The 24,979-nt window shown below is 42.6% G+C and overlaps 1 protein-coding gene across 3 annotated transcripts in view; it reads right to left on the bottom strand.

The window, feature by feature from the left end:
- Positions 1 to 24,979, bottom strand: part of mbtps1 (membrane bound transcription factor peptidase, site 1) — an 85,246-nt gene that overhangs the window by 28,840 nt on the left and 31,427 nt on the right. For all 3 annotated transcript variants that reach the window (XM_033036157.1, XM_033036156.1, XM_033036158.1), the window contains exons 9-13: positions 23,965 to 24,067; positions 11,947 to 12,098; positions 6,891 to 7,052; positions 3,381 to 3,525; positions 2,080 to 2,268 (exon numbers count right to left, since the gene is read on the bottom strand). In XM_033036157.1, coding sequence (XP_032892048.1) covers positions 2,080 to 2,268; positions 3,381 to 3,525; positions 6,891 to 7,052; positions 11,947 to 12,098; positions 23,965 to 24,067 — 751 coding nt within the window. The remainder of the gene's footprint in view (positions 1 to 2,079; positions 2,269 to 3,380; positions 3,526 to 6,890; positions 7,053 to 11,946; positions 12,099 to 23,964; positions 24,068 to 24,979) is intronic.

The following is a 24,979-nucleotide window of genomic DNA, read 5'->3' as shown; positions in this document are numbered from 1 at the left end:
TGTTTCAAGTTTCCAATGAAACAGAACATGTATCAACTTGCCCTTCTGTACTCTATGTTCAAAGCTTAAGAGCCAGCAGACCAGTTTCAAGGGAACTCAGGCTGTAGAGTTTACACAGCAGGAACTCGAAGGATATGTTGATACATCTTGCTTTTGCAACCTGGTATTGTTTCGCTACCCCTGGCCAAATTGTATTTCATGACATTTTGTGCCGATTTAGAAGTGTTTGTGCACAATTTCCTGTCCCCTCAGTGGAAAATAGGATGAGACAATTTGTCACGGTTTGATGTACCCACAAGATAATAATGTGCACAGCTCATTTTCAATACTTAATCATTAAAGCTGAAACAAGAGGTTACAATTTAAACATCTGGGAATTATTTCATTTGCAATAAAGTGCATACGGAAAATGGTGAACTGCGTGTGAATTAAAATGATCCCATCTCACAAGACCAGATAATAGATCAGAAATTTTAATAAACAAATTGGAGCCAGCAATGTTCTGCAAAGATTAGACCTTTTGTGAACTGCTAACGGCACATCACATATCCTTTGATTGATAGACTGATTTAGCCGCTGATTGTGGCAACTTAGGGCCACTTGATGCCACTTTATTATCAGTTTATAACTCCTAGTTCTTGATCCTGGTACTGCAAAAAAAGGTCCTTTTCAATGCACCTATCCAGGCCATTCAATTTGTAGATCACAATTAGCCGTGTTTTAGGTATGTCTGTTCCAAAGAAAACATCTCTAGGTTATCCAAATTTTCCTTTGTAGGGAAGGGAATTTCCAGTTTCAGCAACTTCTTTGTGCATTTCCTCGATAAGCTCTCTGATGCTAATCAGTTCTTTCCCACAATGTGGTAGCCAGAAATGTACGGCTTTTTCAATCCGTGGTCTAATTACAACAATACAATACAATTATTTATTGTCATTTGAACCTCAAATGAAGTTCAAACGAAATTTGGTTTCTGCAGTCATACAACAAGAACCAAGACACACAACCAATACAATTTATACAAACATCCATCACAGTGAATCTCCTCACTGTGATGGAAGGCAAAGTCTTGTCTCTCCCCTGTGTTCCATTCTTCTCCCAATGTTAAAGCCCCCGGCGGGCGATGGCAAGTCCCGTGGCCGTTAAAGCCGCGCCGGGCGATGCAAGGCCTTGCTCCGAATCATTTTCAACCCCGCAACTCGGGTGGGAGAAGTTGCCGTTGTGGGAGCTCCGAAAAGCGGTCTCCCACCAGAGACCCGTGAGCTCCCGATGTCACCATCCACCGGACCTGTGGCTGGAGCCTCTGAGCTCCGGAGTCGGGTCGCAGCCGCGCGCCACCACAGCTCTCCACAATCCGAAGCCGGCCAGACCCACGATGGTAAGTCCGCAGGCTCCGCGACTGGAGCCCCCAGGTTGGAGGCCGCTCTAGTGCTAGGTCCCAATGACAATGGAGACCCGACGGTGAAAAGATCGGGTCACCCGTACAGGGAAGAGATTAAAAGATTCCTCTTTGTGTATCCCCTTTCGTTGCTGCATCTGCCCAAATGCCTACTTCAGTGGCACGAGTCATTATCCCTCTCCCAATGTTCCACAAACCCCTCCCTTCGGCATTATTTGAGACTGCAGTGCCTCCTCTTTTACATCTGACCCACTTCCTGTGAATCAAACTCAAATAATGTAGCAACTCCTAGGCAGAAAGCGCAGCATCAGCAAAATGTGCAGGTCAAGTCCTCCAGCTATTAAAAGGGAGCCAAGAATTATTAAAAAACGCAGGAAAACCCCAACTTTGATTTTCTTTTGCAACATATTGGATGTTAGTAACAGTAATCATCCACTGTACCAAAAAAAGAGCCCAGCCACTAAATGTATCAGCAGCACCAGAGATGGCTATTCACTAATCATAAGACACCGCCTTCATGTTGAAGAACCTACTCAGGAAGAGTTGTTTTTTTACTAGCGCTATATTCTCAATGCTGATTCAGACCGCACCAATCAGTTTTGACGTTAAGGAGATGACATTAGCACCCTGACATTCCACGACATTACAATTTCACAGCATACAAACAAATAAAAAACACTTACATCATTTTCAGCTGGTGAGGCAACAGTTACCATCACATGACCCTGAGCAATGCCTTCCCAAGATGCAGCTTTCTTTGTGACAGATATAGATATAGCTAGGAATCCAGACCAAGGCCAGAGGACTTGTGAATAGGAAAATGCAACCTCGATACGGTCTCCATTCTGGGGCAGGTATGGTTGCCATATGGGCTGGAAAAGAAAGGGAAAGTACATGAGGAAAAATTTTGATATGACAAATTAAATTTGATAAGGATTGGTTTCCACAATGGAGGCCGCGGCAGGAAGGCAAGACAGATCATTCACTTGGTGCTTCTGGCTGAATGTAGCCTGGAATATTTTAGCCTTGTTCTTAATAAAGTAATCTAATCTAATCTAATATTGAGCTCCACTTCCTCCCTTCATTGGTGTAATTACCATTGACCATTCAGAACTATGCAGAGGTTGTATTCCATCTGTTGGTTGTGGGGTCAATTAACACGTGACTAGTGGATGCTATTTGGACACAGTTTGCTGGATTGACAGCCCATTTTTATGGGTGCCTGGTGCTGCTCTGAACATGACCTTTTGTTCTTCATATTGAACCATAGCTCGATTGTAACCATAAACTACCCACTTGTAAGTGTTGGTGCCACAATGCACAAAAGCATTATACTATTCCAGCATAGACATTTCTAGTCTGTGCCTTATTTTACAAGACACTCAGTACATTGAAGTAATTTGGGTGCAATTATATACTGCTCAAATAAATCTAAGTGTGACATTGATATTATTGCATAGTATTAAATTCCAATACATAGCCGGGGCTATGACAGAAATATTTAAAATGATGAGAGGGATAGACAGAGTTGATGTGGACAAGCTTTTCCCTTTGAGAATAGGGAAGATTCAAACAAGAGAACATGACTTCAGAATTAAGGGACAGAAGTTTAGGGGTAACATGAGGGGGAACTTCTTTACTCAGAGAGTGGTAGCGGTGTGGAATGAGCTTCCAGTGGAAGTGGTGGAGGCAGGTTCGATGGTATCATTTAAAAATAAATTGGATAGGCATATGGATGAGAAGGGAATGGAGGGTTATGGTATGAGTGCAGGCAGGTGGGACTAAGGGAAAATAATTGTTCGGCACGGACTTGTAGGGCCGAGATGGCCTGTTTCCGTGCTGTAATTGTTATATTGTTGTTATATGGTTATTATGTACAATATTTAAAGGAATCAAAGGCATCATATCTAACAGTGCAAAAGAAAAAACAATAAAGAAAACTACAGTCACATGTCAAATTGCATTATTTCACAGCTATGCTTACCTTATCAATAATCCGACCAGTGACCCCCATGCCATTTAAGATTGTTACATTGATGACAGTTGGCATCCCTCCACAATAGATTGGCTGGGAGCAATAGGGCCACATGTAAGGACATTCTGTCAGATCAACATAGCTTGGACTTAGGCTGAAAGAGAACAAAGTTCATAATTACAGAATGTAATGCAAATATCCTTTCACTAGACATAACAAGGCTAGATGTAACCGAGTCCTTTCCAGAAACAAACTGAAGCTTGGTTTCTAGAGAGTAGATAAAGAAATATCTGGATTGTAAATAATTGTTGCAGGTTTCTTTTGAATCAAAGATACAAATTATATATTTTTGAAACAGCTTTTTATTTTTTCTATTAATTGTTCAATAAGTAACAATGGCTTCAATTTATAAAGCACTTTATACACAAATCCAAGCCACTTACAAATACAAGGAACCAACTGGGTAGGAGACGACTTGGGCGTTTAATTTAGATGACAAAGCAGCATGCTCTTGAACTTGGTAAAGAGGCTCCATAGGATAGACCAGCATGAAAAGAAACTTGCATCGCTAGCCTCTATTTCTTACGGCAGGAAATGGTTGCAAATGTAATAACCTGGTCACTGCTGGTCCATTCTCTCTACATTGTTTAATTTTATGGTACCTTCAAGGATGCAGCAATTTTGCTGTCTTAAAGCATGCTCTTTAGCAGGATTTAATTCCAACATGTCTTGTTTTTAGTATCACCACCTACGGCCTTTTGTACTTAAAAGTACCAATTTTGGTCCTTTTATAATGAGTGATATTCTGGGTTTTTCATCCAGATTTTGGTGGATGACAATTCTCCTGCTGCTGATAATTGAATAAACTTCAGTCTTGAGTTGCTGGGCCTGATATAAATTTGTCGTAAGATTAGCACTGTGGCCAATTAAGAGCAACAGACATTACATCAAAACACCATTGGACACAGATACCCGAGTAAAATTGAACCAAAGCAGATGACGAGGGAGAATTCTGCAATTGCCATTGTCATGTCGAATATAATTAAAGATGGGTGTAGTTGCACAAGGTTAATTATCTCAGCTCTAATGGCAGAGTCATAAAGCACAGAAATAGAAACTTCGGCTAAACATGTCCATGCCGACCTAGATGCCATTAAGAGGCCCTGGGCCCTACCATATTCAGCTGCTACTTCCATGGCTGTGTCAACATATTAAAGGTCAGACGTAATACTTACCATGAGGCAAAGCAAAGCAAGAATTTCATTGTCCTATACAGGGACACATGACAATAAACTCACTTGAACTTGAGGCATACACTTATGTGTACCTCCTCCCTTCATTGACTTTGGCCACAGGTAATTCTTTGATACACCGCCATCAAGTATTCTCTCAACTTTCTTTACTCCAAGGAGAACAATCCAGCTTCTGCAGTCTAATCTTTCATCTGCAATCACTCACCTTTGAAACCATCCCACTAATCTATTTCTTGACTCCTTCTGGGAACTTCACACCTTTCCTGAGGAAAGACAACCTCTTCCCACTGTAGAGTGCCTCAGACCCTTTTTCCAGGTGAAGCAATGATTTACATATTTTTTCCCGTTTAATGTTTAAAAACAGGTTTATTCCACAATGTGGAAACCAGATTAATTCCTGCTGCACAGAATGGTTTCATTCAGTTTGCAACCACAATCAAGTTTCCAGTGGCCTGTGATTTTAATTTGCATCTCACACCAAATGCAACCAGCTACAAAGCCCCCATATGAACTTGAGGGTAGACAGAAATGCTGGAGTACTCAGCGGGTGAGGCAGCATCTATGGAGCGAAGGAAATAGGCAACGTTTCGGGCCGAATGTACGACTCAGTACATTCCAGTCTTCCAGGATGCACGATGAAACCAATAAAGTCAGATAATCAGCAATACCTGCGCTTGGTTTAGCACTTCCAGCATTTAGATTTTCCTTTGATAATTTTAGTTTTTATTCAATTATCTACATTTCATTATTCACCACTTATAATGTATTACTTGTATAATTGTTTTTTCTTTCTTTGCACCCTTTCATTTACACTTTTTTTTACTCTCTCCACTGCTCCCAACTTGCAAACCACTTTAAATGCTTTTTAAAAATACAGCTTCAAAATTTCCCAATTCCTTTTCCTTGTCCAATGATATTGCTTGCTCTGCTAGATATTTTCAGCATTGGGTGCTTATAATCGACTGAGCCGAATACAATATTCCAGCTGTGGGCTGGCTAGCATTTTGCATTCGGCACTATCCCACACCCAGATTTCTTTGTCCCTGTGCATCCTTCAAGTAAAAGAGACTGGTAAAGGTCCTGTGCTTTTGGGAGGAACTGAAGATTAAAGCAATTCAGGACTAAATGGAAGTGTTGGGTGGTTTCATAAATTCATTAGTGATAGGAGCAGAATTAGGCCATTCGGCCCCTCAAGACTACACCATTCAATCATAGATGATCTATCTTTCCCTCTCAACACCACACTCCTACCTTCTCCCCATAACCCCGGACACCCGTACTAATCAAGAATCTATCAATCTCTGGCCGAAAAATATAAATTGACGGTCTTCTGTGGCAATGAACACAGATTCACCACCTCATCTCCTTTCTAAAGGTACGTCCTTTTATTTGGAGGCTATGCCCTCTGGTCCAAGACACTCCCACTAGTGGAAACATCCTCTCCACATCCACTCTATTCAGGTCTTTCACTATTCAGTAAGTTTTAACGAGGTCCCCCCTTATCCTTCTAAACTCCAGCCAGTACAGGCACAGTGCCATCAAACGCTCATCATATGCTAACCCAATCATTCTGGGGATCATTCTCACAAACCTCCTCTGGACCGTCTCCAGCGCCAGCACATCCTTCCTCAGATATGGGCCCAAAATTGCTCACAATACTCCAAATGCGGTTTGACCAGTGCCTTATAAAGCCTCAGCATTACATCCCTGTTTTTATATTCTAATCCTCTCAAAATAAATGCTAGCATTACATTTGCCTTCCTTACTCCCGATTTGACTTGCAAATTAAGTTTTTGAGAATTCTGCACCAGCACTCCAAAGACCCTTTTAACCTCCAATTTCTGCATTCTCTTCCCATTTAGAAAACTGTCCATGCCTTTATTCCTACTTCCAAAATGCATGATTCCACACGTTGTTATGCTGTATTCCATCTGCCACTTCTCTGCCCACTCTCCCAACCCGTCCAAGTCCTTCTGCAGAGTCTGTTTGTATTAACAGTATTCAAATCATGCTCAACAAAAATTGCATCAACTAACGATTTTTGCATAAGAAATAGTCAACATATCCACGACAGAACTGCAGGTACTCAAAACCATCCACAGCAGATAATTAATTACCTTCAAATAAGTTATTTGTTTAGATAGGTGTTGAGCGTGAGAGGAAGGTGGAGTGGTGGGGGGAGGGAAGAGGGAGGTGGAAAGTGTGGGGTAGAGAAGAGATGTTGGCGATAAAGGTGTTTATTATCCTAATTTACTTCAGAACTCACCTAGCTTGGGGTTTATAGATTTTGAGAATTTGGTATGCCTTCAGCAGATCCAGCTTGCCATGACCCTGTTCAAACATGTTGACTCCTGGCAGTCTACGTGCAGAGGCTATCAATGCTTGTTTCATACTGGCAGGATTCACCATCTCACGGTGTTGTACAGTGCTGGAAAAAAACAGAATACAAGTTTAATCAGAACAAATTAAAAAAAGAATTCAAATTAGCATGCAAGAATTCTGTCGACATGGTAACATTTAGCTAAGAATTCTCAGTTTTGCAAAATATGAATTTACAACAGAACCTTGGGAACATTTTTTTATCTAAAGGATCAAAAGCATAGCAGGTTAAAAGATCACAAAACTTCTGTTAAATTTGAATAAGGTAATTCAACCAAATGTTCAACGTCAGAGTTTTTTATAAAATCTTGCAGTATATCAGCAGCTACAGGGTTTCTTGCATAGTTCCTCCAGTAGATGCTTGATCAGACCTCACGATTTACAGTAGATTGCAATCCTGTTTTATTTATGGGTCAAGAATGATGGGAAGACAGCACCTATTTGACCGAGAACTATCCTTGCAAAAATTATTCAAGAGGCATTCACACGAACCATCAGTTTAGGTTGGGAATAATAGATCAATTACGCTGGTAACTAACTAACAGGTTACCCGAGACCTTTTGGTTGAATCTACACCTGATAACCCAGTTATTTGCTTTGTGACAAAACTCAATGAGATTTCCTTTGGAAAGCTTCCATGAAGCCTTGGAACAGCTCCAGTTTAAACCATTTACCATCTGGTTAACAAATACACCAGCAGAAACTTGAATCAAATCCAACATCTGCTTCTCATGCCTCCAACTAGCTTAACTCCTGGTTGTAAAGTGATATGCAGGAGTTCAGCAAATATTAGCACAAAATATTATTGGACTAATTCACAATGTGGCCTGTTCAAACATCTATCCATACTGCAAAATTTAAAATTGATTAAAAAATATATAATCTTTAATTGAGGAACTAGAAACATTCCAGAGTAATACTGAATGTGTGTTCTAACTTATTGCATAGCGGAATGCAAGTTTGCCTTTCCGTTCCTGATAAAATATTTAAAGGGGCAGGGGAAAAAAGCCATTGCAAGGGATCCAGAGATCACATAGCCGATTTTCACAAATAAATAAACATGGCAGGTGCAGAATGATCTACTGCAGAGGCGTAGATTCAAGAATTTGACTACCATTCCTCTGATAAAGATGATCAAAGGAAAAGAAACAAAGCAAGGCCAATTAAAGGTACACAAAATTGCTGGGGAAACTCAGCGGATGCAGCAGCATCTATGGAACGAAGGAAATAGGCGACGTTTCGGGCCGAAACCCTTCTTCAGTAGTCAATGACTGTTGCCTTAATGGCAACCCAGAATTGTTCCAGATCTTCGATGCAGCCAATGGAGTTTGCACATTCTCTCCGTGACCGTGCAAGCTTCTCGGAGGTGCTCTGCCATCATCTCACATCCCAAAGACATGCTGATAGGGTAATTGGCTCGAGTAAATTATGACTGGAGTGGCAAAAGAATCAAAGGCAACTTGATAGCCATGTGAAAATGAATAAATTGTAAAGCAACAGCTAAATTAGGATCGCCAGGAATGGAACTGACAGGATTGTTCTACACAAATCCTGCATGGACCCATTGCCAAATGGCCTCTTTCTATATCATAACAAGCAAATTAGTTAGCAGCACAGAAAAACAAAATGCATCAATAATTCGAACCATACAAATTTGCTGAAAAAAAGCCATTTGCCCGGCTGTGTCTATAACAGTCACACAAAGTTGTCTCATGCAACGTTTCCCAGTTCTTGGCTGAGAGCCTTTCAGGATAAGGTGCAGTAAATACTAATTTAATGCCTAATTGTATCAAGCCATATGTCCTCTATGTAGCATATCTTGGAGCCCACCTATCCACGCATAATGTAGGTGCAAGAATTTATTTTCAGATCTGCTCTCAAACTTTAACTAATTACCGCAAAATAATAATTCTGCTGCAGACAGCAAGTTCCTTACTTTCCACTTCCTTTCATTTACCTTTCAGGACTTCGCAAAACACTACAGATCAAGCACTTTTGATCTGTGGTGGAAGAAAAACAGAAACCATTTATGTAAGAGTAAGCTTGAAGTAGTAGATCCTTCAGTCTATTTCAACCAAAGATCTTATAGCGAACAAGATGGTCCATTCCTGCGAAATACAATGGACTGACATGTAGTACGCACCAGAGCGTAACTTCCATCATTTCAGTAATCCCGACCCGACTTCAGTTATGCCTCTCGCAGCATTGCGGGGGGAACAGTTTATGTGTTTTTAAATGTTTTAAATGTTTTTTAAAATTTTCTTTTTAAACGGAACACATCTTGTACAGGGAGGAACTGCAGATGCTAGTTTAAACCGAAGACAGACACAAAAGGCTGGAGTAAATTAGCAGATCAGGCAGCATCTCTGGAAAGGATTAGGTGATATTTCGGGTCGACTTTTTCGATAGCTGCGATAATCCATTTGATGTCATCCTTCGCCCTGCTCCTGGTCTCGGCCCGATCTGCCGGACATGCTGTGCGTGTGTGTGTTTGTTTGGCGGAGTCTGAGGGGAGAAGCGCCGGCACCAAGAGCGAGCGAACGCTTGGACAGACGGACGAAAGCAACGATCATAGAGCAGCATAGGTGGACATTTCGGGTCGAGACCCTGCTTCAGACTGACAGTCAAGTGAAAGGGAAACATGAGATATAGGCATATCTTCCATTCATTTGGCTTAGGACTGCAGAAATCGGCAGAGAAATGGCAGATGGAGTTTAACCTGAGCAAGTGTGAGGCGTTGCATTTTGGGAGGTTGGATCTACGGACAGAGTACACCGTTAATGGCAAGACCCTTAACAGCATTGATGTGCAAAGGGACCTTGGAATGCAAGTTCATAGGTCACTAAAGGTGGCAACACAGGTAGATAGTGTGGTATGTTTGCCCTCATTGTTATGGCGATTGAATACAAGAGTCAGGAAGTCATGACACAGCTCAATAAGACTGGTTAGGCCACATTTGGAGTACTACGTGCCGGTCTGTTCGCTCCATTATAGGAAAGATGGGGAGATGTTTGGAGACGTTACAGAGGAGGTTTACCAGCCTAGATTAGAGGGTTTCAGCTACATGGAGAGGACAGACAGACTTGGATTGTTTCTATGGAATGTCGGAGGCTGAAGGGAGACTTGATAGAAGTACATAAAATTATGAGAGACGTAGATAGGGGATACAGTCAGAACCTTTTTCCCCAGGGTGGAAGTGTCCAATACTAGAGGGCATAACTATATTATGAGAGGGGAAAGTTTAATGGAGGTGTGCGTGAACATTTTAGACCAGCTAGAATTCATAGATTTGAATTCCTGTTTCCATTTTTAAACAGCTGCTCAGATTATCACCATCAAATTTCTTCCAATCATACCCATTGCTACTTATGGCAACTGAATATGGCCCTTCTTTTGATGTTAATACAAGTCCACCACTGATTTTCCAGACCAAAAGAGGTCACATACGATACAACAATTCACCTCTGACCCACTAATTATTCTACTTCTGCTAGAAAAATAAATATTAAATGCAAATTAATTTTACAGCGAAACTTGCATTTCTTGCACTGGCAGCCTATGGGCCATTACAAGCTGCCCTCGGAAGAGCCAATGAGGGTCGGATTGGTGGCCAACTCCAGGGCCAAGGTGCCACTTTCCCGGCAGGAATGCCCAGCTGACCCCCGCTGACTGTAGATTTGCCAATCTGTGGTAGGGTGGGGACACCTGCCGCCTCCGAGTGGAGTCCAATGGTACCAGAACGGTTTGCCTCGGCCAACTGGGGCCAAGAAATCAGCACGCCTCAGTTGGCTTCAGAAGACGGCTATGGAAACGGATCTGATGACTCCGGCCGTGCAGGGTTTCCTGAGCCCAGCCGCAGGGGTGAAATGCAGCCCGCCAATCTGATGTCCGGCCGCAGAATTCCTAATGAGGTCAAGATCGGCCTCCTCACCCGGCTGGGGGGGGGGGATGGAAAGCCATATGTAAGCTTCCTGCTCACACTCGGCAGAAGATGCCTGCAGCCCTGCCACAGCTGGCAAATTCATTCCAAACCATTCCGCCTGTCCCCCGTACAATCATTCATATGTAGGAGGTGTTCATAGGCCAGGCATATTCATAATTTGGGAAGCACCTGTACATAAATATTTGAATGATCAGGAAATTGCAGGCTATAATGGAAGTGGACAAAAGAGATGTGGCTTGGAACAGATCAGGTACGATCATGTTAAACGGCTGTGCAGAAATCGAGGGGCCTGCTCCTGTCTTATAATGTTTTTCTTTTCTACGGCAAAGAAAAATAATTGTAGCCACCTGGCAAACTAATGTTTTGTCTGACTGAGTATCCATAATGCAAAGAAAGTTCAAGGCTAGATTAACTGAAGATTTTTAAAAATTGAATTATTTGCACTTAGCCTAACGTGATTATTCAGATGATGAAATTTTAAATATGTACTTTATTTTAAGTTTGCAAGAGATCTTGTTATTTCTTAGAAATTCGAAAAGCTACTTAAAACATCCACATTTCCCACATATTAGCTTTCTGCAGAATGCCACAGTGTAATCTTCAGAAAAAAATATAGCAGCTGTAGTTTTAAATATTTACTGACAATATCCCTTGTTTGCTCAAAGCACAGAAGCATCCTGTTGGTATATGATAAGTTACAAGGTTCCGATCACACATGGGACATTTTCCACACCACAGGTTGCCAAATGTCATCCTTCTCTAAACTTGAAAATTAACTATTCTTGATGGAGGAGAAACAATTTCCAGGAGTTTCATCATCATCATTGTGAGCTGTGGGCTACAGATACTACTGCAATACAAGCACCCGATTGCGATAATCTCTGTATACTGTACTATTAAGGCTTTCAGCGCTCAGAATCAGATGTCAGAAACCTGAAGTCACAAATGGCTCAAATTGAAAATGCAGGATTTTTATTTTGCAACATAAAGATGTGCTTACCTTGCAAGCAGAGCGACTGCACCCGCTACCACTGGCGATGCCACACTAGTTCCTGAAAGTGAACGGCAGCCTCCCTGCATACCAGAGCCTCGGACACTTGAGCCATAGGTCACAATATCGGGCTTCATTCTGCCATAACCACCTGGAAGCTCCTGTGGGAAGAAAATCCAGTATTTATCTGGCAGCAATCCAAGTGCAGCAACTACAAATGTCGATTGTGTGTAAATTTGGAAACAGTAATATGAGCAAATAATGAATACAGTGCAGACTGACTCTAAGCGACAATTGTAAATGGGTTTTCTTTCTTACCAACACAAGCAAATGATTTTCCTTTAGATTTTAAGATTAAAACACAAGCTGTATAATTAAGTGTTGTAGGAATAAACTGCAGCTGCTGGTTTAAACTGAAGATAGACACAAAATGCTGGAGTGACTCAGCAGGACAGGCAGCTTCTCTGGATAGAAGGAATAGGTGATGTTTCGGGTCGAGACCCTTCTTCAGACTGAGTCATGGGAAAGGGAGATGCAGAGATAAGGACGTGTAAGGTGTGAAAACGAGACAAAGGGGATAGTGATCAAGGAAAATGTAGAATAGATCATTGTTAGCAAGGTGAAGGTAACAACAAAGCAATCAGATAAAATGTTAACGAGGACAGTCAGGCTAGTCGGAGAACTGGGAAGGGATGGAAAGAGAGGGAATGGCAAGGATTACTTGAAGTTAGAGAAGTCAATATTCATACTGCTGGGCTGTAAACTGCCCAAGCGAAATATGAGGTGTTGTTCCTCCAATTTGCGCTGGGACTTTGGCAATGGTGTTTTATTTGGAAATGGTGTTTTATTTGTGGAATTCTCTGCCACAGAGGGTGGTTGAGGCCAGTTCATTGGCTATATTTAAGAGGGAGTTAGATGTGGCCCTTGTGGCTAAAGGGATCAGGGGGTATGGAGAGAAGGCAGGTAGAGGATACTGAGTTGGATGATCAGCCATGATCATATTGAATGGCGGTGCAGGCTCGAAGGGCCGAATGGCCTACTCCTGCACCTATTTTCTATGTTTCTATGTATAGCCTGAAGTTTTTTTCAAAAGCAAAGATACCATTTTAATGAAAAATAGTCAATTGGATCCAGAAATCCATTATAGCAGTAGGATAATTGATAGAAAGTACAAGTTCTGTAAAAATATACCAAGAAAAATCTCCATGCCCATGTTAAAAAAATCCCCACTCCGCTCTGGACCACTTGGACAACAAAAACTCATATGTCAGGCTGTTATTCATTGACTACAGCTCGGCATTTAATACTGTCATCCCCCCCAAGCTGGTTACCAAGCTCTCAGATCTGGGTCTCTGCGCATCCCTCTGCAATTGGATCCTCGACTTCCTCATTCACAGACCACAGCCTGTCCGTATTGGTGGAAATGTGTCACCCTCGATAACAATCAGCACGGGGGCACCACAAGGCTGCGTGCTCAGACCTCTGCTGTACTCACTCTATACTCATGACTGCGTAGCCGGACATAGTGAGAACGCCATCATCAAGTTCGCAGACGACACCACTGTTGTGGGACGTATCACTGAAGGGGACGAGTCAGAATATAGAAGTGAGATCGACCGATTGACCAAATGGTGCCAGCACAATAACCTGGCTCTCAACACCAGCAAAACCAAGGAACTGATTGTGGACTTCGGAATGGGTAGGATGGGGTCCCACAGTCCCGTTTATATCAACGGGTCAATGGTGGAAAGGGTCAAGAACTTCAAATTCCTGGGTGTGCATATTTCCGAAGATCTCTCCTGGTCCCAGAACACTGATGCAATCATAAAGAAAGCACATCAGCGCCTCTACTTCCTGAGAAGATCACGGAGAGTCGGTATGTCAAGGAGGACTCTCTCGAACTTCTACAGGTGCACAGTAGAGAGCATGCTGACCGGTTGCACGGCAACCTGAGCGTCCAGGAGCAGAAAAGGCTGCAAAAAGTCGTAACCACTGCCCAGTCCATCATCGGTTCTGACCTCCCTACCATCGAGGGGATCTATCGCAGTCGCTGCCAGCATCATCGAGGACCCACACCATCCTGGCCACACATTCATCTCTCCGCTGCCATCAGGTAGAAGGTACAGGAGCCTGAAATCTGCAACATCCAGATTCAGGAACAGCTTCTTCCCGACAGCCATCAGACCATTAAACACAACTTCAAACAAACTATGAACTATAACAACCTATCACACTTTATCGGTTTACTGATGTGTGCACAAACATATATTCTATGGTAAATGGACACACTGATCTGATCTGTATTTATGACTACAATATCCTGTTGTGCTGCAGCAATGCAATAATTTTATTGTCCTCTCTGGGACACATGATAATAAACTCTCTTGACTTTTGACTTGACAATCACCTGACAGAACAGATACAGCCTTGTTTTCATTTGTATATCTAGAGATAGAATTTCAATAACATAATTTCCTCCAAAAGCTGGAATTTTGACCCAGATCAATGGAGTTGGACCTGAATACAGAACTTAGTTCAAAAGACGAGTGAGCAACCAAGAGTCACACTTGAAACTGGTAATGTCCTCTGGCAATTAATTGTAATACAAGAATTGCAGTGACCAATACACATACAGCAAAGTTTTGCAATCAGTACTGAGGTAAGTGACCCGATAATTGGTTTTCATGTTTTAAAAGGTCGAGTGATAAAATGTCAAACAGGAAACAGGATCCTTTACACATGAAGGTAAACAAGCAATACTGTTAACTTAAACGGTGTATTTGAGACCTGGAGCAAGATTGAACACATACAATTCAAAAAAGATTGCTTCCATTAAGCCAAGCTGATGCAGGTAATTAAACCAGAGCAAATTTATTTGGGGTTACAATTGAATATGTTTCATCAACCCCATTTTAATCCTGTTGATTCTTATAACTACATATTTTTTTCAGTTTGTATAACTTAGCCTTTCAATATTGATCATTTTTTGCATCTTAGCTAATAAAATACAAATTGTAGAGAAATCAAACAAAGACACAAAATGAAATAATTTTGGACAAATGAAAAAACTCTTACCATGGCAATATTTTAGTACCATAGAACTATTAGCATTTAAACGTAAAAGCCTGTTAAAATCACAGAACTTTTACAATCCTACTTGTGCAGTGAACTCAAATTGAAGAAATTAGGATTTTAAGAATTTAAACTAATAAAAGTAGCCTTGAAACTACTGGATCATTGTAGAAACAAAGGTCCAACTAAAGTTCTACAGACAAGGTCAGTAGATTGCCTTCACCAACATGACCAAAACATGGATCAAGGAGCAGAGTAATGAATGTAGTTGAACAAAAAGAGAGAGACGCTGCTGTAAAACAGACCCCGCGCATACTGAGACAAGTATTGTTTTTGAACTCTCTCTTGCCAATAAATCTGATTTGTAACTAAACAGACGAGTGTGCCGTTTTTCTGTTCTACTAGTCAGATCCTTGAACCTGTTCCCTTATAACGTTTCAAGTCGTAACCCTTCTCCAGTCAGAACAAGAATCCCAACCTGAAAGGTCATCTGTCCATTTCTCTCTACAGATGCTGTGTGATACACTGGGTTCTCCAACAGTTTGTGTTTTCCTCAGAATTCAACATCAATGGTCTCTCATGTCCCCAAATTGACCTTGGGTATGACTGATGGTACCTTTTGTTTAAGACTCTCAGCCAAAACCAAATTGCAAGAAGCCACCTCAAGGGCTTCCTCTTCACTGATGACTGTGCACTCAATGCACACTCAGAAGCTGACGTGCAGGAAAGCCTAGTCAAATTTGACAGTGTCTGTGGCAACATTGGCTTCACAATCATCACAATCAAAACAGAAATTATGCACCAATTGTGCCAATCGCCCCACGCAGAACCAAACATGCTTGTTAATGGTTGGAGGCTTTCATTAGTCAACTGATTCATGTAAGTTTCCTGCACTCTCTCAATGTAAGTCATTGATCACAAAGTCAACAACATTTCAGCAAAAGCCAGCACTGGTTTTGCATGTCTGAGATGTAAAGTGTGAGAACAAAGAGGAATCAGCTTCAAGACCAAGCTAAAGGTGTACTGTACTGTTGTGATACCAGCATTACTCTACACTGGAGACATGCAGTGTACAAAATACATGCCAGACAGCTTAACCATTTCCCATGATCTGTCTGTGCAGAATATGTCACATCAATTGACAAGACGTGTGTGTAACAAAGAACTGCAGATGCTGATTTCAACCAAAGATAGACACAAAAAGCTGGAGTAACTCAGCGGGACAGGCAGCACCTCTGGAGAGAAGGAATGGGTGAAGTTTTGGGTCGAGACCCTTCTTCAGACAAGATTCCATTCACACAGATTCTGTTCCAAACAAACAATCGGCAGGATCTACATATTATTGAAAGAATCACAGATCAAGTATTGACTGCACAGTGGCGCATCTGGTAGAGATGCTCAAAAATTGGGTTTGATTCTGACATTGGGTGCTGTCTGTGTGGAGTTTGCACGTTCTCCATGACCACGAGCGTTTCTTGAGGCTTCCTCACAAATCTTAGACACGTAGCCTTGTAGGATATTTGTAAATTCCCCATAGGCAGTGGATGCAACAGTGGGATAACAGAACAAGTGTGAACGGGTGATTGATGGTCAGTGTGGACTCGATGAGCCGAATGGCTCTATCTTCGGTGATCCAAAGTGCCTGTTTCCATGCAGGTGTCTCATAAAGTGAGCAGGATATGTTGGAGGAATATTTGATGACAGAATATCAAACCATCTTTATGGAGATCTAACCTAAGGCAAATGATCAAGTGGTGGACATAAGTCTCTACTATTTATCATGTCTCTACTATTTATTTCATTCTGCTTACATGTTTTTCCTCTACTTGCTAAACTTTTGTACGGTGTCCTTGAGACTCTTGAAAGGCGTCCATAAATAAAATTTATTATTATTATTATAAGAGATTCAAAGATTCTCTCAGAATTTAAATAAAGTTTAACATTGACACACACCACTGGGAATAACAAGCATTGTCCTGTTGTGTGGTATTCGTTCATATAGGGAAACTAAAATGGGGAAATCAAAGAGGAAAATCTTGAAAATCAAGAACCACTGATGCCACAGCATCCCCACACCTCTGTCCTGTGTAGAAGGAACTCTCAAGTCCAGATTGGTCTAATTAGCCATCTTCATACACATCACAAAACCATAAACTAGACATAATTGTCTTAATTGAGAAATGAGACAAAAACTAGGGATTTCATTTAAATAAAGGAAACTAAGATGCAAGGAGGCTATGATAAATTGGAGAGTTCATTAAAATACATGGCAATGGGCAAGCAGAATGCAGGAACTGCAAGTTTCACACACCAGCATTGCAGAAAAATACAAAAAGTACAATCATGGCTAATGCAAGTCAGGGATAGTGTTAGATTCAAAGATGACTCACACATGAATAGTTAATTATTCACAATGGTACAAGAAGCTCTTTGACCCATTAAGTCCACATTAGCTTCCAGAAGAGCCATCCTATTCATTGCACCTTAGACTTTATCTCGCTTGCTAATCAATTCCTGTTGATTCTTTTCATCACACCTACATCAAATCCAATTAACTCGCCAGCACGTTTGGGAGATGAAAGCTCCTAGGTAAATCCATGCAGAATGTGGAAATTTTACACAGACAGCAAAGTCAACACTAAGGTACACAAAAATGCTGGAGAAACTCAGCGGGTGCAGCAGCATCTATGGAGCGAAGGAAATAGGCAACGTTTCGGGCCAAAACCCTTCTTCAGACTAAAGTCAACACTAAATTTGGTTTCCTGAAGCTATGAGTCAACAGCATTAACTGTTTTGTTTTTATTTATTGAACTTTTTAAATTATTTTTTTAATGACTATGTTATCTATTGAGTTTTGTGTTATGCTGAAAGTACCCGTTATGCTGCTGCACGTACGAATTTCAATGTTCTGTTTTGGTACATATGACAATTAAACATTCTTGACTATTGTGCTACTGTACAAAAGTATCAAACCCATGGTGTTTAAGAAGGAACTGCAGATGCTGGAAAAATCGAAGGTACACAAAAAAGCTGGAGAAACTCAGCGGGTGCAGCAGCATCTATGGAGCGAAGGAAATAGGCAACGTTTTGGGAAGGGTTTCGGCCCGAAACGTTGCCTATTTCCTTCGCTCCATAGATGCTGCTGCACCCGCTGAGTTTCTCCAGCTTTTTTGTGTACCATCAAACCCATGGACTGGAAGCAATTTAAATTTCTATTGTGTACAGAACAGGGAATCACAGTCTCATGTTGCAAGGGAAGAGTTTTAGGACTGCAAGAAGACCTCTCATCTGAAGTTGGTGAGCCTGTGGAATTCACTGCAGATGATCGCAGTAGCCAAGTTGTTGAATAGGTTGAGGATATAGACCAATTTCTAGACACAAGGCAACAAGCACCAAATAAAGAGCAAGAATGCAAGGGAGTAGCAGTAGAGCGACTGCCTTACAGCGCCAGAGACCTGCTCGATCCTGACTGTGGGTGCTGGCTGTACGGAGTTTTTACTTCTCCCCGTGACTTGTATGGGTTTTCTCCGAGGTCTTCTGGTTTACTCCCACCCTCCAAAGACGTACATGTTTGTAGATTAATTGGCTTGGTATAAATGTAAATTGTCCCCAGTGTGTATAGGATCGTGTTAATGATCCCTGGTCAGTGTGGACTCGGTGGGCCAAAGGGCCTTTTTCCACGCTGTATCTCTAAACTAAATTAATGTGATATTAAGGTATTGATTGACATATTGAACAGCAGAGCAAGCTTGAAGGGCCAAAAGACCTACTTCTGCTCCCATTTTATTTTATGCTTTAGTGTTTTTAAAATCATTATATTTGCTTCTTCGCAGTTGATGGCACTGCCTACCCTGACTAAAATTATGACATGATAATCATTAAATATAATATAAATAGTAAAGGCATGGGAGAATTATGCCTATCTAAGAGATCGATCTCTTGGGTAGGCATAATTCCCCATGCCTTTCAACCGCAGCACTTGTAACACGGGAAGGTCTGTGCAGCCCACCTGCTGTCAGCGCTGCTTGAAGCCGTCAATTTCAAGTGGAGTTGAAGGCAGCTGAAATTCGTCCTTTGCTGTACTGCGCATGCGTAGCAGCCTACTGCGCATGCGCAGCGCAAGTTTCTTGGCGGGTTTTTCAAATATGGATTGCCATTATCTGAAGGGTATGTTAGGAAGCAAAGAGAGAAGAATGGAGTACATGTACCGATAATGTGGTAAGTACATTTCTAGGTGCTTTATGTTTTTAAATAATGTATTTCCCGGGGTGGGGGGTGAGCTCCTTTCACAGTGTTTGGGGAGTCTGGCCCGGGGTAAATTTGCGGCGAGGGCACGAATGTTGTGAAGGAGGGGATCGGGGGCCAGTAATCCACTTGCGACGCTCCGGGCACCGAGCCAACGCATTGTGGCCGGGGAGTGGAGTAGCTTGGGTGGCTGCGAGTGGCCGCCGGGACCTGACAGCCCATTCTGCCGGTCCCGTACACCTCTGGCAGTGCTCTCCGTCTAAAACCTCTCTCCTGCCGCTCGCCGGCCTCACTCATGCCAGTGAGTGGCAGGTGAGAGGTGTTCAGACGGAGAGCACTGCCAGAGGTGAGCGGGCCGGCAGAAGGAGCTGAAGTGGCAGCCAGTTCTGCTGTCGGGTCCCGGCGGCCGCTCGCAGCTACCCGAGCTGCTTCCTTCACCGGAAGTAACGGCCAGTTCTCCTGTCCGTGCCCGGAGCGCTGCAGCAGCGGTGAGTGAGTCTGACATGATCTCCGACCCCCCTCTTTCTCAACATCCTGCCCTCCCCGCAACTTTAACCCCTGGCACAGACTCTCCACACGCTGTGAAAGGAACTCTCCCTCCAATTGGACCCTTGAATTAGTATTGTCATTCAATAAGATGACAACTGATTCAACGTCCCGGTGTGCTCCCGTTTTTCCCACCATCTCTCCACCTGCCTTCATCCTCCAACCCCCACCCATTCAGTAATTAAAAAATGAAGGAGATTTAGAAGCCTTGGGCAAATTTAATTGTAATTTGTTTTTATTTTTAAGGAGAGAACAATCTGCGCATGCGCGGTTTAAGATTTTTTTTAAAAGCCGCCTGCCTACCCCGAGTAATTACTCACGGCACGTGCCTGATGTCAGGTAACATACCATTTAATCATTTGCTAATCCTAGAGGAAACATGATCCTCAGTCAATAAAATAAATACTGGTTGTGTAGATAAAACTTTAGAAAAAAAGCACTAATGAGATTAGTCATATATTTTACAGGTGCAAAAGACTGTCTTTATAAAGCATAACTGAGATTAGTTACTTTGGAGAGTACAAAAAACCCACTGCAATATTCTCAGGATACTTGGCCATAATTTTTACAATCTCTTCCCTCGACGTAGGTGCGATTTATTTCCGTATCGTATCTCCGTCCCCGCTGCGGCCTAACATTGTGGAGTTGGCGGCCTTTCCTGGAGATCGACCCGGCGCTCCAAGCCACAGGAGTCTGCGGGACTTTGACATCGCGAAGCTTGCGATCCTTTTGCCGGGGATCGAAGCTCCAACAGTGGGGCACGTGGACTTTAACATCGTGAAGTCTGCGGTCTCTGGTAAGAAGAGACCAACTCGGGACCTCAATGCCGCGGAGAGTTTCAACCACCCCGACGCGGGCGTTTCAATCACCCCGACGGGGGCTTCAATCGTCGGCTGCGGGGGCTTTGTTCGCCCCGACTGCGGATGGTCTGACTGCCCTGACCGTGGGAGAACAAGAGGAATAAGATTGAACTTTATTGCCTTCTATCAAAGTGAGGAATGTGGAATCCACTGTGATGGATGTTTGTGTTAACTTTTAAGTGGTTGTGTCTTGTTGCTTTTCACTTAGTATGGCTGTTTGGTAACTCAAATTTCACTGTACCTTAATTGGCACAATAGAATAGAATGGCTTTTATTGTCATTCAAACAGGTTTGAACGAAATTTCATTCCTGCAGTCATGACCATACAAAAAAAACCAAGACACACACTTAACACTATTTACACAAAGATCCATCACAGTGAATCTCCAACACCTCCTCACTGTGATGGAAGGCAAAAGTCTTATCTCTTCCCTTTGTTCTTCTCCCACGGTCCAGCAGTCCAACTGCAGCGTCGAGGCGACTGGGGCTCACGATGTTAAAGCCCCCGGCGGGCGATGGTAAGTCCCGCGGCCATTTAAGCCGCGCGGGGCGATGTTAGGCCCCGCTCCGAATCATTTAAACCCCGCGATTCCGGCGGGAGAAGTTGCTGTTGCTGGATCTCCGAAAAGTGATCTCCCACCAGGGACCTGCGAGCTCCCGATGCTCCTGTCCACCGGGCCTAAGGCCAGAACCACCGAAGCTCCGAAGTCGGGTTGCAGCCGCGCGTCACCACGGCTCTCCCCCCTCGCCGAAGTCGGCCAGCTCCGCGATGGCGAGTCCGCAGGCTCCGCAACTGGAGCCCTCAGATTGGTTCCGATTGGAGGCCGCCGCCAGCTCCACGATGTTAGGCCCAACGACACCGGAGACCCGAAAGGGAAAAAGTCGAGTCCCCGTACAGGGAAGAGATTAAACGGTTTCCCCCACTAATCCCCACCCCCCCACCGCCCCCACATATACACAGCTAAAAAATAATAAAAATTAGAACCAAAAACGAACATCTAACGGAACAAAAATTAAAAAAAGACAGACGGACTGCAGTCGGACTCCAACTCCATATGTGACAATAAACTAACCTTGAAACCTTGATCATGGGTCAGGGATTCAAGGGAGTTTCCACAACTGCACCCCACCTCCAAGGAGCTATTGAGTGTATTATTGAACCTTTTCCTCCAATATCTGGTAAACTGGTCTTTGGAAGCAGACAGAACCGCGTCCACTTTCAGGAACCTGGTGTCAGGTATGCAAACTAGGTGGTACGTAAATAGAGCATGAAAGAAAGCTTGCGGAGAATATAAAAACTGACTGTAAAAGCTTCTTTAGATATGTGAAGAGGAAAGGATTAGTGACAAATGTAGGTCCCTTGCAGTTCAAAATAGGTAAATATATAATGGGAAACTGTTGGGATTGAAAGCAGATAAATCCCCAGGGCCTGATGGTCTGCATCCCAGAGCACTCAAGGAGGTGGCCCTAGGAATCGTGGGTGCATTTGTGATCATTTTCCAATGTTCTATAGACCCTGGATCAGTACCTGTGGATTGGAGGGTAACTAACGTAACCCCACTTTTTAAGAAAGGAGGGAGAGAGAAAACAGGGAATTATAGACCAGTTAGCCTGACATCGGTAGTGGGGAAGATGTTTGAGTCGATTATTCAAGATGTAATAGCGCGCATTTGGAAAGCAGTGACAGAATCTGTCAAAATAAGCATGGATTACAGATGGGGAAATCATGCTTGACTAATCTTCTGGAATTTTTTGAGGATGTAACAAGTAGAATGGATAAGGGAGAGCCAGTGGATGTGATGTATCTGGACTTTCAAAAAGCCTTTAACAAGGTCTCACACAAGAGATTAGTGTGCAAAATTAGAGAACATGGTATCGGGGGTAGGGTAATGACATGGATAGAGAACTGGGATCATCGATGGGAAAAATCCTCTTGTCCTGCACAGCGGAGGGGGACTCTGAGTAAGATGGCCAAAAATCACAACCGTAAGTGGCAGCGTATTTTCTAAAATCAATATACAGAACAACGGGAAGTGGTCAAGATCAGACTTTTAGTAATATAGATTAACGACTTTGACAAAGGAATTAAATGTAACATCTCCAAGTTTACAGATGGCACAAAGTTGGATGGCAGTGTGAGCTGCGAGGAGGATGCTATGAGGCTGCAGGGTGACTTGGATAGGTTTGGTGAGTGGGAAGATGCAGTATAATGTGGATAAATGTGAGGTTATCCACTTTGGTTACAAAAACAAGGCGGCAATTATCTGAATGGTATCAGATTAGGAGAAAGGGAGGCACAACGAGACCTGGGTGTGCTTGTACATTAGTCACTGAAAGTAAGCATGCAGGTACAGCAGGCAGTGAAAAAAACAAATGGCATGTTGGCATTCATAGCGAGAGGATTTGATTATAGGAGCAGGGAGGTTCTACTTCAGTTCTACAGGGCCCTGGTGAGACCGCACCTGGAGTATTGTGTACAGTTTTGGTCTCCTAATTTGAGGAAGGACATTTTTGCTGTTGAGGGAGTGCAACATAGATTCACCAGATTAATTCCTGGGATGGCGAGACTGACATATGATGAAGGAATGGATCGACTGGGCTTATATTCGCTGGAATTTAGAAGGATGAGAGGGTATCTTATAGAAACATATAAAATTCTTAAGGGATTGGACAGGCTAGATGCAGAAAAAATGTTCCCGATATTGGTGGGATTCCAGAACCAGGGTTCACAGTTTAAGAATAAGGAGAAAGCCATTTAGGACTGAGATGAGGAAAAACCTTTTTCACCCAGAGTGTTGTGAATCTGTGGAATTCTCTGCTACAGAAGGTAGTGGAGGCCAATTCACTGGATGTTTTCAAGAGAGAGTTAGATATAGCTCTTGGGACTAATGAAATCAAGGGACATAGGGAAAAAGCAGGAACGGTGTACTGATATTGGATGATCATATTCAATGGCGGTGCTGGCTCGAAGGGCCGAATGGCCTACTCCTACACCTATTTTCTATGTTTCTAAGTGTCATTAGGGCCGTGTCACCAGTAATGTGTGCCTTCAAGGGTAGTCAGCGATTCACTTAATTATCCAAAACATTCTGAGTGTTTGGAGAGACTACAATGGTGGTATCTTTTAAATGACTCAAGGTGCCCATTGGTGATAGTCTAGGTCTCTGCAGCGTACAAGAGGAATCACTGCTGCTGTACAGGACAGCTAAGGTAATCAGAAATAGGCTTTATACATTGCCCTTTCCACTGTCAACCTGCGAATAAGATAAACAGTGCATCACAGCATAAAACAGTGCTAACTTACCCAAGTGGTCATTCCTCTGGAGGAGAATCGAGCCATATTATCTTCAAAGTCAATTCCACCCACACCAATTACATCCATCTGGTCAGCAGGATTATTGAGGGTACTGGAAAAGGTGAGGCAACATTAGATTCAAAACAACAATGACTAGAATTAATTAATATACTAGGATCATTGTAGAATTGTGTCAAGCACCACCTCATGACCCATTAATTTGCAGTCATCTCTCTCCAAATTTGTTTAAGACCTTGGCAGCCAATGGTGTGTTTTTTAATATATAAAGTCCTGTGACTAACAAAAATGCCTCAAACATCTCCAGTCCCAATTGCCCCAACCGCTGAGGGCTGTTGTTTCACCTACGTGGATCGCAACTTAAATGCTACATGTTTTCGATTGCATTGCTGGAGGAACACATGCTAGCCAAGAATTCAGAATTATCCTGGTCTTCAAGTATTACCCATGCAAATTCTAAGAGTAAAATGCTGAGGTCAATTTTAGCACTTCAGGCAAAACAACAAACTTCTATCAACACTCACTAAAATGGTAGCAGCCAGAATATCACATTTCAAACGCTAGAGCAAAGTTGACGCCATAGCCTTCTGATTCGAGAAATCCGAGTGCTATTATCATAGTTGCTAGGAGAGGCTACATATCGGTTTGTACTAACCTGATCCATTCTCCTTAAATCAGTCAATCTGAATAATTCTTACAAAAAAGCAAGAACTTGTAGTGTATTTTAAGCTGCATCTTCCATTATTTATGAGAAAGGCTTTCAAACAATCAAAGGAACCACAAAAGGGTCTTAGGAATCCAGAATATGACCCAAATGGCTGAAACCATAGCCACAGGTGCAGCGGATTACTGGAATGAGCATGGAAATACAGCAGCACCTTTCCCATTCTGAAGTAGTTTTATCCCACAAATAAATATTATGCATGAAAGAATTTCTTGAAGAATTCCACAAATTGCATTTGGATAGTAATAATTATTCAGAAGACTCAAATCTAATGCATCCACT

The sequence above is a fragment of the Amblyraja radiata genome, chromosome 17 (assembly GCF_010909765.2).
Source record: "Amblyraja radiata isolate CabotCenter1 chromosome 17, sAmbRad1.1.pri, whole genome shotgun sequence".
In the NCBI taxonomy this organism is placed as follows: domain Eukaryota; kingdom Metazoa; phylum Chordata; class Chondrichthyes; order Rajiformes; family Rajidae; genus Amblyraja; species Amblyraja radiata.
The sequence above is the reverse complement of the archived record's forward strand: the minus strand, read 5'-3'. Positions and strand labels throughout refer to the sequence as shown.